Source organism: Thamnophis sirtalis, unplaced genomic scaffold (genome assembly GCF_051295495.1).
Source record: "Thamnophis sirtalis isolate CommonGarterSnake01/CBP01778 unplaced genomic scaffold, rThaSir2_p1.2 scaffold_1, whole genome shotgun sequence".
Taxonomy (NCBI): Eukaryota; Metazoa; Chordata; class Lepidosauria; order Squamata; family Natricidae; genus Thamnophis; species Thamnophis sirtalis.
The window spans coordinates 25,353,848-25,372,082 of NW_028261381.1; the positions used below are offsets into that span (position 1 = coordinate 25,353,848).

At 38.9% G+C, this 18,235-nt stretch overlaps 1 protein-coding gene across 1 annotated transcript in view; it reads left to right on the plus strand.

Annotated features, from left to right (window-relative positions):
• Positions 1-2,559, plus strand: part of LRP2 (LDL receptor related protein 2) — a 156,741-nt gene extending 154,182 nt beyond the window's left edge. Inside the window, exon 79 of the mRNA XM_087709396.1 lies at positions 1,397-2,559. Coding sequence (XP_087565522.1) covers positions 1,397-1,558 — 162 coding nt within the window. The 3' untranslated portion in view covers positions 1,559-2,559. The remainder of the gene's footprint in view (positions 1-1,396) is intronic.
• Positions 2,560-18,235: the final 15,676 nt, after the last annotated feature.

Below are 18,235 nucleotides of genomic sequence, written 5' to 3' on the forward strand. Positions count from 1 at the left end.
AAGGAGAACTAGTTTGTTCTTGTAGCGAAGGCTTACAAGAAGAGCAGGGAGACACGAGTTGTAATCCTGAATTAAGCAACTGGGTGATTTTGGACCAGTCACTGTTTCTCAACCAAGGAAGAAAGCAATAGGAAACCACTTCCAAATATATTGCCTAGAAAACTTCATGATTTTTTAAAATTATTTTATTTTATTTTAATTCAAACATCATCTTCCATTAGGCAGTGGGTACATATATTTTGTGCGAATATTTTTTTATACAATAACAATTACAATTTACAGCCATATTTATTATTTTATCTATTCTTAACTTAATACTAATATATACCATACCTTATACTATAACAATCCTCTTATTAACCTATTTAAGTTTGCTAAAACATTTTCTCTATTTCACTCTTCTGCTTTTTTCCACTTTTTTCCACTTATCTAACCATTGATAAAATAATTCCCATATATTATAATAATCAGATTGTCCCCTCTCTTTAATTTCAAGTATTAGCCTATTCATTTCTGCACATTCTAATATTTTCCTAATCACATTCTCATCCATAGGGATATCTTCATTTTTCCAACTGTGTGCAAATACAATCCTAGCTGCAGTTATTACATGAATTATCAAATATACATTTTCTTTACTGAAAGTTTCTGGTGAAATCAATTAATTTAAAAATGTAACAAGATGCAAAAGTTAGAGGACATTTTGGATTACCTAATTGGGAACTGTATTATCAAAACTTCACAAACTTTGTCCCTGTAGTCATCAGGAGACTCACAGGCAAAAATAGAGAAATTATTATTTATTAAAGATGCTCTTTGTTGATAAATACAGAGAATTAGTCATAGAGCTTTGTATGATGAGGGTTTTTTCCCAGAGGTCAAAATTTTGGTGGTAATCTAAGGACTCAAAAGTCTTTCCTGGTATTGGTTAAGTTAGATCTCGGGCTTTGTCCAGCTGCTTTTTATATAATTGGTGTTTTGTAACATTCAGCAAATTCTTTTGCTTAACGAGAACAGAGATGTCAATGTTCCTGTAACCTCCTTGACAGCCTAGATTCTTCCGATCAGTTCTGATATTCAGCTTTCTACTGACCCCATTCCCCCCACCACACAGAGTGCCTTTGTTTGCAACATTTTAATCAAAATTTTGTGCCTTCTGCAGAAATTCATTTTTCATTCATGCTCTAAAACGTTTACATCACATTTAAGTTACGACTATAGAGATTGAAGTAATAATAATAATAATAATGGTTGAATATCTCTACATGCAGAAATTAAAATAAATTGAATGCAATAGCTGCACAAACACGAGCAAGTATTGTGTGGCTGACTGACTACATTACGAGGCATAATAAACACTGATAGCTCTACTCTATTTCTTTATATCCTATTTCAGATGGAGAAAGAACAGCAAGGAGAAGCTGAAAGTGCCCCTTCCTCCTCTCCATCACTGCCTCAGAAGATTATTTTGAAAAGAGACTCACCGTTAGCCTATTCAGCGACTGAAGATTCGTTTAAAGACACTGTCAATCTAGTCAAAGAGGATTCTAATGTATAACTGATTCAATTAGGGAATCTCTAGACATAACCATTTGCACATCTGGGGTTTTTTTTGTAAACAGAAGGAAGAAAAATGGTTCATATTTCTGTGAGGAAATATTTTTAGCCTTAGATGGAAACGTGTCAAAACCATGCCTCATTGTTTTCTTCTTTTTCTTTTTTCTTTTTTTACACACGCCAATGCCTATTTTTATGAGTAATTATCACAGTGTACTATATGTATATCTTTGCACTGACACTCTGAAAGTAATGTTATAAATATGCTGTACATTTGTAAATTTCTAAAAGATTATCAGGTTGTTGATGTCAATATTCTGAAATCATATCACTAGGGATAAATCCTCTATATAATATAATTATACTAAATAATATAGAGGAGAGCATAGTGACATCTACTGAATTGCCAAGACTTTTGGAACTATATTTATAGGCAGACCCTGCTAAATATGCACTGGTGTTACTGTGCATCTCTCCTCTGTTTTATATGGAAAAAAAGGCTCTCTTTTTATATCATATAGAAGATGATAGCTAATTGTTCAAAGGAATAAAGCAAAACAAAATGGCACAAACTTTATTTTGTATTAAAAGCTTGCCTTTCGATTGGAGAACCTCCTGATTATCAGTGAAATAATTCCATTCTAGAGTGAAGTCTGTGTAACTCTTTCACATTGTATTAAATTGATAGTAACTGGCTATCCAAAACACTTGATTGAAGAACTGTTTTAGGAGGCCTCATTTCATCCCTTTGTGGGAAATCTGTGCGCCATCGCAAGAATGTTTAACCTGCTGTTTTGTTTTATACTCCTGGTCTAACTATTAATGTAGAAGTCCAGGCTAATAAATTTATAATGTATGAGACTTCTGCTCTTTGAATATATATTATTTTTCAAAGTGAAATGCTATCCCTGTTTTTATGTTTTTGTTGCCTTGATAGGTACTGTGATTAGAAAAAGAAAACTGGAATATGCTGCTGCTGAATAAATCTAAAGTATTTTATCATTTCCTGACTTTTTCTTAATTGGATTAGAATCAGGACTCCAGAGACATCCTGGGACCTGGTTAGAAACTAGACTCTGGCAAGTGAATTATGCTTCAGGCCTTGAATTCAAAGGATGTATGGATGTATGGATGTATGTACGTACGTACGTACGTATGTACGTACGTATGATGTGTGTGTGTGTGTGTGTGTGTGTGTGTGTGTGTAAAGATAAAAAGCATTGAAATTGGGGTTGGCAGTTCGCCAAAGAACATTTTTTAAATGGATATGCTTAACAAATTGAATTCACTTGGTAAATTTTTATTTGCTAAATAAATTTTTAGTAGCTGGAAAATGATTAAAAATTAATCACCAAAAGAAATTAAAGGAAGGGAAAAGAAGTCAAAACTAGTTGTTATTCACTAGGCTTCTGTGTGTTTCTGCTCTTGCAAAGCACTTTTCTTTTTTTTGCCGCCACATCCATGTATCACATCAGATTTTGGATGTTCCCTATAAATGAGGTTGGAATTTGGAGCCTCAGAAATAAATCAATAAATGATACAGCTTAAATTTGATTTATCTTTCCATTTTTAATATGTAGCCAAATATTTCCTGGCTGGTAGTAATATTTTTTTTAAGGAACACATTATGTTTCAATTTTGAATTGGCACCAAGGCTGAAATTTATACATTCTTGGGACACCAAAGGGAAGTTGAAAAGAAGATAAAAGGTATCATGTGGCAAACTGCTGAATTTGTTTTCCATTTCTTGGCTGTTCAATGCTGCTGTTACACAACCTTCCATTTCAATGCCAATCAAAATAGAAAAATCCCCGAATCTGCCTTGAAAAATAACTCCCGGTCAGGAAATCACAGAGCAGCTTCATCATATTGAGCATCATATAGTTTAAAGGCAGAGCTACATAACGATATCATAAAAACCAAATGAGGGCCAACGCATTCCTTTCGCACTGAATGGATTTTCTAACATGCTGGCTGTGGAATTCTGGGAGCTGAAGTCCACATATCTTCAAGTTCCAGGGTCGAAAAACACTGATCCAGATAGTGTCTTGCCAGGCCAAAGGCCTTCTCTCTCAAGAGGCCCTCTCAAAGGCTAGTTCCATCTCTCAAAAGCTGTTGAGGGTCCCTTCGGCTACTAGTATGTTTTTTCAGCCATTGCAAAATCCTTTCAGGCTGAGAGGTATAGAAGCAGGCTGTGGCCAAACGTGGTTCTCAACCAGCAATTTCTCCATCAAGCCTTTCTCTCAACCACCCTTTGAAGCATCAGGAACTGAATAAAGAAGAGGCACGTTTCCTGTCTAATCAACTCCTATCAAATCCCATCTGAAGCAAATTAAAGGAGAGGCAGTTCAGTATTTCAGAATTCAAACTTGGCTATCTTCCACCTGAGTCCTCCAAAGAAGATTTATTTCTAACTAGATGATAACCCTGTGTTGCTCAAGTATTTATTTACAGGGGGAAATGTCTAGACCAAACGTAATTTCTAATGTGGCATTTTCCCCTTTACCAGAGGGAGCCCCCTTGTGAAGTACTGTGAAGCCGTTACCATGGCAACTCCACTGCGCTATACAATAGAGCCATTTTACAGCAGTACAGTAGAAGCCATTTTAAGGCCCAACAGGCTGTATCTTAACAGAACACACACCCTGAGGGGTGTTAGGGGTGTCTTACCCCACAGTTTTTTTTCCAGAGAGTAAGTTATTTGTGTACCAAGTTTGGTTGAAATTGCTCGAGGCATTCAAGAGTTATGCTGGAACACACACACACACACACACACACACACACACACACACACAGACAGACAGACATATATACACACACATTTATATATAGATAGATTTTGGATGTATTTGATGTTCCTGGATGCCAAGGTCCCAGGGAAACAAGCTAATTTCAATTGTTTTTATGAATCCCCAAAGACAGAATCAGACACAAAAATTAGGTGGAGCTTTAATTGCACTATAACAGCCTCCATCTTGACTTTTAAAAAAAGATTTTATCATACCCTGAGTCCTCTGATACATGGGAGCACTTTCACTCAAAAGTCAAAATTAACAGATGCAGCAGTCTTTCAGAAGAACGCTAGACCCATGCTCAAGGACAGCCCAAGTCACCAGCTGTCTGTCTATCATGCCAGTCATCTGTCTTTTGGGAACTTTGAAAGGTAGTTAAAACTTTTGCCCAGCTCTTGTGGGAAGCTCCCCCTCCTAGAGAAACATGTTCTTAAAGGCAGAAAGCAGCCCCAGTCTGAAAACAGCCTCAAGCAGAAACCTGTGGAGCTTCTCAGTCATCCAGGTCATGGTGGTCCCAAAGGTGCTTTTTCAACTGGACTTTCTGATTTTTCATTGAAGACATTTTGCTTCTTCTCCAAGAAGCTTCTTCAGCGGAGAAGTGAAATGTCTTCAATGAAAAACCAGAAAGTCCACTTGCCTCTTGAAAAAGCACCTTTGGGATCTCAAGCAGAAGTTTGAAGAGGCTGGTCTTTTGGAGTGGAGATTTTGTATCCATTCAGAAACAGTGGACCAATCTATTCATAAGCAAAGAGACTCCAAATAAGCAACACAATCAGGCAAGTTGATAAGATTAGCATGATCAGTCATTGCCCTTAGATTATCCCACATTAAAATGGTAAGAATGGTAACACCACACCTAGAGTACTGCATCCAGTTTTGTCACCACACTATAAAAAAAAACATATTGAAACTCTAGAAAGAATGCAGAGAAGAGCAACCAAGATGATTAGATACTGAAGGCTATAACATACAATGAACAGTTGCAGGAATTGGGCATGGCTGGTTTAGTAAAGAGAAGGACCACGGGAGACATGATAGCAATGTTTTACTATTTGAGGGGCTGCCACAGAGAGGAGGAGGTTCAACCTATTTTCTAAAGCTTCTGATGGCCAGAGAAGGAATAATGGATGGAAACTGAACAAGGAGAGAGTCAACCTGGAAATGGGGAGAAATTTTCCGACAGTGAGAGCAATCAACCAATGGAACAACTTGCCTTCAGAAGTTGTGGGAGCTTCATCACTGGAAGCTTTCAAAAAGAGACTGGATTGCCATCTGTCAAAAATAGTGTTGGGTCTGCTTGGGCAGGGGAGGGGTTGGACTAGATGACCTACAAGATCCCTTCCAAATCTGTTAATCTGCAATGCTAATTTCTAGTGCAACCACTGAACCCAGTCACTTTTCAGAAAGGCCCAGCTGACGTAGTCTTCATTATCCTGATTGGGAAGGGAAGAACAGTTTTCTGCAGGGCGTCTAGCTATAGAGACCACACATTACTTCTTGGATTAAGGTTGGTCTGCTTTTGCTTGGGAGCTTCTCCTCATTTGTCTGGTTGATCACAAGGTGAATGCTGACAATAGGCTTGTAAATTGTAGCTCAAAAGCCGGGAAGCACGTCGGAATTGGGCACCTCACAGCATCCAGCAAATCTAAACCACCACCGAAGAAAGCTCCCTAGGCCTCTGAGAGCCCACTAGCCCATCAAAATTTGATTTGATTTGATTTCATTTTGGTCTTTTTTAATTTTATTTTTAGTATTTTGATTTTGCTAAACATCTTTTGTTGGTTCATTTTAGTCTTCCTGTATCAACATGTATAAAAACACATACACTTGTGCATATATCCATACAAACAAACACACACTTGTACCCACCAAATAATAATCACAATTGATATTTTAATATAAAGTAATTTAGCTTAAGATCAAAACCCTTATTATACAACAAGTACTATGATATGTGCTATTCCTCTATTTTTTTCATTCATATCCAGTTTGAAAAAAGAGTTAAATAATCATGTTTCTAACATTAATATCCAAAACTGCAATTAATATTGATAGAATTTGTTTATTACTCAAAGGCATCTTAATAACTGGATCTAAGTATTTCCTGTATATAAATGTCATCGTACTGAAATAATATAGTGAATTAAAACTATGGAGCGATAGTTCTCCATATGGCTAGATTTAATAATATGTCAAAGGACTGAGCTAATTCAATATTACTTTATGGTTATATCTTTAATTTCTTCAAATGTCACTCACTTAATTTCTGGCTTATATTGTTTTATTATATTAGCAATGTTATATTCTTTTTTTACTATATCATATTTTCTATTTTTTCTACTTACCAATAAAATATTTAAATGGTAAAAAGAAAAGTGAAACTCTACTTAGGACACTCCAGTTAAGCCATGACCTTAAGTTAGAGCCATTCCATTGCAAAGACCACCAGAGGGCAGCGTAGTCATACAGAAAACCTGACTTCTTTGCTGACCAGTCTAGGAGTATTTTAGAGCCTGTTTAGTGTGAGGATTCAGGCACCAGGCTAAAAAAACAGGAGAGTGTGAGTTCTAGTTTCACCTTAGATACAAAGCCAGATGGGTGGTTTTGGATCAGTCACACTCTCTCCTTCCTAGGAAAAAGGAAATGAGAAATCAATTCCAACCAAGAAGACTTGTCTAGGAATTTGCAAAGAATTCAAGGACATGTGCATAAGTGCCAGAGGTGGGTTCCTACCAGTTCACACCTATTCGGTAGAACCCGTTCATCAAATCTACCGAACCGGTTAGAAGAGGTTCCACCAGTGGACCCGGAAAGCAAGCCACACCTACAGAAGAGGTTCCAAATTTTTTTGAAACCCCCCACTGCCCCCCACACACAGACTGACACAGAGAGAGAGAAAGAGAAAGAAAGGAAGAAATAAAGAAAAAAGAAAAAAGAAAGAAAAAAAGTGTGAGAGAGATGAAAGTAAAAAAGGAAAAAGGGACAGAGAGACAAAAGGAAGGAGAGAGAGAGAGAGAGAGAGAGAGAGAGAGAGAGAGAGAGAGAACCTCTTGTGTCATAGTATGACATTTTAGCTAGTTTCTTTGTGAAGCTGGCATGACTGTAGAGGTGACAGTTCTAATGTTATAGTGCTCAAGAGCAGTTCCTCTTTGGGAAGCAGATTGATCTGTTTTTGAAAAAAATGATCTATAATGTGTGTTTGTGTGTGTGTATGTATGTGTGTGTATGTGTATGTGTGTATTTATTTATCAGCACAAATATAACATATACATATGCTGGTCTTGTTGTATTCGGATCTTTTACAAGGGAAAAGACCCGAATACAACAAGACCAGCATACCTACACCCATAAAAATCTACGAATGTATGTATGTATGTATGTATGTGTGTGTGTGTGTGTGTGTGTGTGTGTGTGTGTGTGTATGTATGTATGTGTGTATGTATTTTGTGTCACAACCCCTGGTATGCCCAGATATGGGAGGAAACCTACTGCTTCCTTTCTCTATCTATTATTTTTACTGTTGCCTTTGTTACATTTGTGTTGCATTTGTGCTGATAAATAAATAAAGGGAGACTAGTATAGATCTATTTCAAGCTATTTAGCTCTCATCAGCTAGCCATACCCTTACTGGGATTAGAACCTGTGCTGTATTGCATTTTAGGCAGATGTGTTAACCACTAAGCCACAGGATTCTTCTCCTTATCAGCTGAGCCAGGGAACAGGTATGTATTTAAAGTCACAACCCCTGGTATGCCCAAATATGGGAGGAAGCCACTACTTCCACTCTGTGTGGCTTAGTGGTTAACACATCTGCACCATTAGCCACTTTAAACCCCTCCTATCCTTACATGAAACACAAAGCCCCAACCAATCAGAACACACCTCCACCAAATCAAAACACAGCCAAGCTTCCACCCAATCAGCTCAAACCCCCACTGGCAGTTAAAAGGAAGAAACAGCCGAGATCTCACATTGCTCCTGGAAGCACGAAGCCTGAAGATGACGAATGAGACTTCGTCGAAACGTCGCCAAGACACCTCCAATTTTACGCGAGAGAAAACCCAAATAATAACCAAAATAATAACCAAAGACCTACATATATATATATATATATATATATATATATATGTATACACACACACACACACAGACACACAGACACGCACACATATATACACATACACATACACACACATACATACACACACAAACACACATTATAGATCATTTTTTTCAAAAACAGATCAACCTGCTTCCCAAAGAGGAACTGCTCTTGTGCACTGTAACATTAGAACTGTCACCTCTCCAGTCATGCCAGCTTCACAAAGAAACTAGCTAAAATGTCATACTATGACACAAGAGGTGTTTTTTAAAAAAACATCTTGTACTATTGCTCAAGTTTACGGTCAACAGATGCTAATTGACACATAGAGCTCCCAAGTGTGTGTGCTTGAAGGTTGATTACCTCTTACTACAAAATGGAAGGGAGGATAATTTCAGAATTCTCTGGCAGACCCCATCCTGTAAATCCGAGTTCTCAGATTGTGAAATGGTCCTTCCTTGGGGAGGTGAACACAGAGTCCAGAGAAAGTGTGTGGGTGTGAGAAGAACGTTTTAAGGTGTAGATTGTTACAATAAATCCAACTTCCCCAAAATTCCATGGTGCTGTTTTCATTGTTTATTGTGTTCGTTTTGGTATCTGTCTCAAGTTTAGGCTTTAGGAGAGTTTGAGGGCCACGTTTAGCATAATAAACATAAAATTCTCCTGCCACGTCCTCTAATAGAACTAAATTTTAGCATTTTTAAATGAGAGAAATTGTATACTATTACTCTGTGTGTGTGTGGGTTTTGCAATAGCCTTCATTCGCTGAAAGAACAGGGCAGCTTGCTGTCCCAGAGATAGCAAATAGGTTTCCTCAGAATTCAGTATGCAAAAAACCCAAAACCACCCAGCAGATGTTTAAGTAAGATCAGAAATTGCTGAAGCAGAAGGAAGAGCTGATGTTGCAAGGGTCAGAGCGTAGCACCGAATTTGCAGAATGCGGTTCTTGAAAAGTCAACATTTGTCACCAGTTCTGTAACATTAGAACCATAGAATACTTTCTTCTTTAAGTTGCACTGAGGGCTTTATATTATAATTAAGGTCAGATGAAAGCCACAAAATAGCTTGAAATATTATTACATAGCACAAAGTGTGGAAGAGCCCCAAGTCTCTTCCCTTAACCAATCTCATTCGTTCTCTGGCTTACTTTAATGCTTTCTTGGGCTCAGTTGCAGACATTAAATCATTTAATGGCTTAATATTTTTTCTGATCTGATGATATCGCTAAACTTTCTGGCAAAGTGCATCTGATTTCATTGCCGTTATTTTTGTTATTACTTTGTTATTAATTATTACTTATTAATTGGTCCTAAATTAAAAAGTAAAAATGTATTACTTGCCACTTTTAATAAACAGATGCACTTCAGTCTAGATCAGTGTTTCTCAACCTTGGCAACTTGAAGATGTCCGGACTTCAACTCCCAGAATTCCCCAGCCACTGGGGAATTGAGAAACACTGGTCTAGATAGACTTCAGATGTGCAGCATTTACTTTTATTCTAGACTAGGAGTGTTAAACTTGATTTCATTGAGGGCCCCATCAGGGTTATGTTTGACCTTGGGGGGTGTGGGGGTAGGTGTGGGCATGGCTAGCTTGATGCCACTCATGTCGGAGGGAGGCGCATGTGGCCTGAGTCCTCTGCCAGCAAAAATAGGCTCCTAAACTCTGTTTTTGGCTTCAATGGCCTCCTGCAGCCCTCTGCCAGCGAAAATGGAAAAAGCTCTGTTTTTTCTGGCAGAGGGCTGGAGGCCACACGCGGCTCTCCCAAACTGTGTTTTTGTTGGCAGAGGCACTGTGGGCCGGACCTTTGTGGTTTCTAGGACCCCCGCAGGCCAGATTTACATACCCTGTGGGCCAGATCCAGCACGCGGGCCTTGAATTTGACACCCCTACTCTAGACTGAAATATAAAATTAATCAAAGAGACTGACAGAGAAGAAACATATTATAACTTGTAAGGCCTCTTTTGAATGCCAGAACTAGCTCCAACGTATAAGGTTTCCACATAAGGTTTACACACATCTGGAAAATATATTCTCCTTTTTACTCTCATATCCTCCAGCCTTAACAATCAAATGTTGTCTGACTTTTTGAATCTCTCTTCCTGAGCAGCCTTTCTCTGAGATGCTGCGCTTCCCTAAAATGTGCAAAGACAAATTAATAAGCTCAAGCTCTTTGGCCTTCCTGTCCTCATTTAAACAACCACTCATTCAGCAACTATTTGTACTTGTGGCTGGCACCACTGAATGAATGGTGGTTATGACCACTTCAAAGTACAGGTGGTCGCAATGCCATGATTGCGGGCACATGATCCCAACTTGAATTCTTGGCACGTGGGCCAGATTTCTGACTGTTGCAGAGTCTTATGGTCACATGACTGTGATCTGTAACTTTTTATGTTGGTTTCCCACAAGGAAATTCAAATTTTGGAAGCTGGCAGTAAGGTCAGATGTCACGATCCAATGCGAAGTCCTCACTTAACAAACGTACCCAGGGACTGCGGAAACTTCTGGAACTAAGCAGCAGAGTCACCTGACGTCATATTTTATGACTACATCACTTAGCAATGGAAATTCTGGTCCCAATTTCTGTATCTAGTTAAGTAAAGATTACCAGTAATAGTTCATTGGCACCATAGGTGGGTTTCTGCCAGTTCGCCCCAGATGGGGCGAACCGGTAATGGTGGTGATGGGAGGCTCCACCCACTCACCCGGACGCTTCTGTACATGCGCAGAAGTGTTGCGTGTGTGTGCGTACACAAGTGAACCAGTAGTAAAATAAATTGAAACCCACCACTGCCAATCAGGGTTCCAAATAGCACCCTCAATCAAATAAGAATCCAAGGGTAGAGATTCCTCAAAGTTCCATTTTATTAGAGATGTCATATTGGCACATCTGGGAAAACCCGAATCTGAAAGTTTCCAGGTTTTCCCCATCCAAATGAAAGTTCAAGTCCCTGCCCAGCACTCACATGTCTATCACAGGATCCGATCAGGCACCATCCAAATCAAGAGATGCCTCCCGGTCACTTCATCGCAGCTGCAGGGCCACTTGACCTTGACTCTCTGAGAAAGAATGTTATTATGGCTACCTAGCAACCACACTCTATATAACCCCCCCTCCCATTTCCCCACAGTAGAAAATGTGGCAGTCCTGAAGTCCAAAAGATTTAAAAAAATGGCTTGACACAGGGTGCCAATCAACTTAGCAAGACTTAAGTCAGTTCAACTTTGAAGACTCCTTTTGCTTCTTAATAGGCTCTAGCAAATTTCTTACCATTGAAAAACCATTATTTTAGGTCTTTAGGCCTTTAGTTTTTCACTTTAACTTTTGTTGCGGATGCCAAGACAATTAAACATTTACTATGTCTTTCTTTCCCTCCATTTGTCTTCCTTTCCAATTTTCTCTGTCTTCCGTCTTTTCTGATATCTGGTAGTCCTTCTTCCAGATAAATAATATCATTCCTGATCAATCCTTTTGTATTTTCAATAGTATGTTTTTTGGCAAAGAGAGTAAGAAAACTTTGCAGATTCCCAGTTATGTAGAAATACATTCTGATATCTACCCAACTTAGGGTTAACTTTGTCTTGCTGATCAGTCTGACATTAGCAGGTTTTTCCATTGCATACATGTGAGCTGTAGCACATCTACTTTCTCTCTCCTTCTCTTAAAGATTACACTTTCCCATCTTTTAGTTTGCGGTCATTAAATAGAGCTTCACCTGTGTATAGATTTATGGGGAGGTTTTTACATCTGGTAGCCGCTCATGGTGAATTATCACTACAATAGATCAGGTTTATTGGCTGGAGCTCTTAAAACTTAAGACTTTACAACAGCGAATATAATCATACACCAGCTGTTGTACAAGATACTACTTTGCTAGTTAGACAAGGTAATGGAATACCAAAAAGAGACATCTGAGTTACTTAGCATGAAAAAGGCATTACCACCTAACTGCAGGATCAATTTATAAATCCCCCCTCCAAAAAAAGTAGCAAATAAACTCTACAATGTTTGCATGTACATATAACAAAAGCAAATTGAAATTATTTATCATAGTGTTAAAATTGTTAGATGCTCATTCTGTCCCTCTCTATATTTTTCCTTGTCTGTAGGCTATCCAGTAAATATTCTACTTTAGTAGAATACTGTATTTACTGTATATGCTTCTTCAATTACATAAAGATAAAGAAAAGTCGTTATTTTAACTAAACTGAAAGGGGTGTGGACGACTGGTGGGATTAAAAAAAAATTCCTACCAATTCTGTGGGCGTAGCTTGGTGGGCGTGGCATGGCATGGCGAACATGACTTGGTGGGTGTGGCAAGGGAAAGATACTGTAAAATCTCCATTCCCTCCCCACTCCAGGGGAAGGTTACTGCAAAATCCCCATTTCCTCCCGATCAGCTGGGACTCGGGAGACAGAGAATAGATGGGGGTGGGCCCGTCAGAGGTGGTATTTACTGGATACCAACCTACTCAAAATTTCCACTACTGGTTGTCCAGAACTGGTCAGAACCTGCTGAATGCCACCTCTGGTCAGGATTTAAGTTCTGCAAGGCTAGGCAAATTAACCAATAGCGTGAAGGTTGTAAAATAATGTTACGGTTACTTCATATTCTCTTCCACTGGCTGAGACAAAATTACCAAAGCAGTCCAAAGTTCTATTGTTAATTCAGGGGAAAACCTCTTTCATCATCATAACTACAAAGAGGGAATTGATTATTTCTAAAGAGAGAGGAGAAATATATTCCTGGCACAAGAATGTTTATAGATGATATTTGGATTTTTAGAGAAGATTGATACAGATTTGTTTATTAAACTGTTCATTAATATCATGTGTTTTTTTGCAGGTCATTTCTTAACTCCATCTTCTGGGGAAGTAATTACACATAACTATCACAGAGTTAAAAACATAATTAGTCTCTTTGTACATCATGTCTCACACTTAATTTGTAAGACGTCAGCAGGTTCATCCTTTTCAGAAATATATTTTAATAGTCATAAAATTTCACATTACCTAGAATGTGCTTATGAAAAAAAGAATATGACCAACCAGAAAACAATGTGTGATGGATAAAGAGAATATACAGTATTTGTCTGTTAGATTGTGTGATTAATAAACATATTAAATTGTGGAAAACTGATGCTGTAGTTTATCTGATTGCCTGCAATTATTTTTTAATAGTATCTAATGTTTTAGTTAACAAGTGAACATAATGCAATTGCTCCTATTGTTTTCCTGTACCATAAATTCTGTTTATAGTTTCCAAAGGCTTTGAGTATCATTCTCCTTTCCAATGAATTATTGAATTTTCCCTCAATCTGTTTTGGTTTACACACGTAGTAACCCTATTTTCACTATACTGCTTATTTCAAGTAACATATAACCAGGGGTGGGATCCTATATGTCAAGTAACATATAACCAGGGGTGGGAGCCGAGGTGGCACAGTGGTTAAATGCAGCACTGCAGGCTACTTCAGCTGACTGCAGTTCTGCAGTTCGGCTGTTCAAATCTCACCGGCTCATGGTTGACTCAGCCTTCCATCATTCTGAGGTGGATAAAATGAGGACCCGGATTGTTGTTGGGGGCAATATGCTGACTTTGTAAACCTCTTAGAGAGGGCTGAAAGCCCTATGAAGCGGTATATAAGTCTAACTGCTATTGCTATTGCTATCCTACCAGCTCGCACTTTCGGCATTATTGCTGGTGAGGAAAACAGTTGAGGCATGACAATCCACTCTGCTGCGCTGATCAGCTGGGCTTCGGAAAAGGAAATATAGGTGAGTACAGCACAGAGGAGGGCAGATGGGCCCACTTCAGAGTCGGAGCAAACTGGTTCATTCCTAGTTGATAGTCAGAGCTACCATTTCGCCCAAACTGGTCCGAACTGGTCCGAGGTGGGTTCCTACCAGTTCGGACTGGTTCGGCTGAATAGGTAGTAACTCGGCCGGACATATGCCCCAACTGGTTCTACCCTGGGCGCCGCCATCTTGATTTTCTGTTCTGCACATGCGCAGACCAATCTTCACTGGAAAAATGTATTTTTTTTCTTTTCTAATGTTGTGCGCATGCCCAGACCTTTTAAGGTACAAATGTGAATGCGTGCGGAGCATGTAGTGCAAAATCTTTTGCACACCGAACCGGTTGTAATGCTGGCAGGAACCCACCCCTGGAACTGGTAGAATCCCACCCCTGCAAATAACTCATTACAACTATGAGCCATTTCCTGATCCAACTTCAAAAGGAAAATCACTCTCTCAATCGCTTCCTCTATGATTAAATCTATTGTCAGAGTTTCATATCAATTACAGAAGTACTCACAGTACAGTCATCAATAGTACAGTAATCTCACCAATGTTCATAAACCTTTCAATTCCTTCCTCCAGGATTTATAAGTTCAGGAAAGGGAGTGTAAGAATGACGGAATCAACTGGGTGGGTAAAATACATGAGAAGATACATTGATTTTACCTTGACTCATAGTTTTAAAGAAGTATTATTTGAAAGTTATCAAATAATTTTAGAAATGTACAGAAGGTAATCTCAGTTAAAATAAAAGCATTTCGTTCATGAGTCTTTAGATGTACATACAATGTGAGTATAGAAAGGCCTTGTGTTGCACAATTACAATGGTTTTTTTAAAATCATGTTCTGTCCTTTGCGTGATCATCAAAAACCTAAGTCTAAATGTCCTGTAAATATATGTAAGATGGTATCTTTGGCGAAAAAGGCATATTTATTTGAAACATTTTGACTCCTCTGTTGACTCGCAGATACAAAAATAGAAATGTCTCAAAATGAGTGAGAACTAATGCCAACCAGAAATAGAAAGAATTAGAAACAAGCAAACCAGAAAACAAAAATATAAACAGATTAAAATACATGATGGCTGCAAACTCAATAGCAACAATTGGTTATGATAAAAAGGATTCCATCATCAATTTCCAACTAGCAACAGAAACAAATGAAGTGAACAATCTATTAAGTGGAAAATCTTGATCAATAACTGAAAAATAAATAAAGGCACAGATTCCCTGCCTTTGCTATACAGATTTAGAAATATTAATAGCAAAATTTTGCTTTCTTTTCTTCAATCATGTCTGAGGACACTGCCTGGACAGGTCCCTGCAGTTTTCTTCACAAGGCTTTTCAAAAGTGGCTTGCCATTGCTCCTTCCTAGGGCTGGGAGGGTATCTGGCCCATGGTCATCCAGGGGCCTTTGCATCCAAGGTCAGACTAGAACTCGCAGTCTCCTGGTTTCTAGCCTAATATTTTAACCACTACACCAAACTGACTCTCAATAGTAAGATAAGTAAGCTGCCCTCTTCTTATTGGTCCCACCCTCAGCTTGTCACATCCAAAACACATTCTGAATATCAAGTCTGAAATGATCCTAGATTCAGGGCAACACATGGGAAATAAATGCATACTCACCCAGAATGGTTATTGCTCTTTGATCAAATGTTAACAATAAATACAACAGGTACCAAACACAATTGAAATGTGTATGACACAATGTACACAATAAATGGTGCCTGAAAATCACATACAATATTTTAACGACATGCTGGTGCAATTACATGCACCATGACAATGTGGACTTATTCCCCCGGAACTGAGGTGGAGATGAAGAAAGGATCTGTTTTCCCCAGGATCCTAACCTTCTCCAGAACTTCATATATCTCCTTCAGCCACCTTGTGCAAATTAAAACTCAGCTCTTCAATACTCTCCGGAGTGCTTAAAGGTGACTAGGCGCAAGGTGCAGAATGACCTATGTGGAATTTCACTACTTCTAAACCCATGTACCTTTGATGTTGTCTTTTAATGACCCCGTAATCCCTTAAATCAGGATGGAGTTGGGGCAACTGAATCGAGCTGAGTGTTTACAGGCCGGATGCCCTTCCTGTTGCCAATGCAGAGTTTGCAGCAGATATAATCTCACCGTGCCCAGAGAGAGAAATATCTGCCACTACCTAGGATCGAACTCACAGCCTCCTGATTGTGAGGCGAGAGCTCCGCCTCTAGGCCACTGCACCACTCATAAACCATGTATCTTTGAACAACCAGTTAAATTCAAGAAGAGGTTCTAAGTAGCATGTCCTCATGGCATGCTGTAATTTGTTCTTCTGATGAATGTTCTTATCATGTGGATAGAAAAGATAAATGGATAAATCAAGCTGCAAATTGTTCTATCACACCCTCTTATTCCCTTTCTACATAAGAAATATGATAGCTGTGTTAGATTCAGGATGTTTGAAGGGATTCAAGAAATATGAAATGCTAAATCGTGGCTTATTTTAACAACAATGTTTGGAACATGCCACAACTAGTTAAGATCATACCACATGCTAAATTAAAAACAAATCACAGTCTTGTTTGGGGTTGTAGATAAAATGTAGTCCCTCACTTAGCCATAAAACTAATTTGACTGTTTTTAAGTCAAAGAATTTTCTTGCTTTTGCAGTTCAAAACTGAAGAGTGCAAAGGAAATTCAAGTCATTTTTGCTCTCTGGACGTATGTAATCACTGTATCATAAGAAGGGCTCTGCAGCACGTCCAATTGCTTGCAAAATCTGTTATTGCCCATGCTGACGGACATTGTGTCTCTGACCCCTTAACTGGAAAGATGCTAGATTAACCTTGAGATTTTTTCGGCATGTGTTCAGTTGTGGCTCTGAGCTCACCCACGGTGGGCTTTCGAGATGTCGCTGAACTTCTATTCCCAACAACTTCAGGCAGTAGGCCTGTAATCTGGAAACAACTGGCGTCAATATGCGATTTTTCAATATGCGACCTTTCTTTATAAAAGGTATGAGGCTGAATCAAGCCAGTATTCAACTGGATGGCTTCCCAACATCTTAGAAGATACTTCCCCTGAACCAGGGAAGCAGGGAGATGGTCCTAACCATAGAGGCTGAACCTCCGTGAGGGAAGGGTCGCACAGGAAGCAAGATTTCTCAGTCGTCAGGCATTTGAAGGAAAAATTTCCTCTCTAAAGAGAGGCATTTCCTTACATCAGTGGTTCCCAAACTTGGCAACTTTAAGACTTGTGGACTTCAACTCCCAGAATTCTCCAGCCAGCTCTGCTTACATGTTCATGGGCATTACAGGCAGTCTTTGACTTACTTGGTTTAGTGGCTGTTCAAAGTTGCAACAGCACTGGGGAAAAAATGACCGTTTTTCACAGTTACAACTTGCTGTGATCAAAATTCAGATGCTCGGCAGCTGATTTATATTTATGGCAGCTGCTGTGTCCTGGGGTCAGGGATCACCTTTGGCCACCTTCCATCAAGCTAAGCCAACGTGGAAACCAAATTCATTCACTTAACAGCCAGGTTACTAACTCAACAACCGCAGTGATTCATTTAACAACCGTGTCAAGAAAGGTCACAAAATGGGTCAAAACTCACTTAACAAATGTCTCACTTGACAACATAAATTCTGGGGTCAATTGTGGTTCTAAGGCAAGAACTTACAAGTTAGTTTCTTGACCTCTGGGCAAATTCCAATAATCCGAGAATTCAATCCTCTGCAAACCGCTTAAACTGACACTATGTGAGTCCCTCTCTCCTTCCCTCCACCCCCCCTCTCTCTCTCACACACAAAGGGTAAACAAGGATTTTGTTTTGCTTCTGTAGCGCTCTTGCAAATCACCAATTTTTGCAAATCGCATAGCGTTTTTAACTGCCTTTGTGCTTTGTTTTTCTTCTAATGAGCTCTTAAAAGACACAATTATTTCACTGTCCTGCGATAATAAGAGTTTTCCAAGTTTCGACTGATC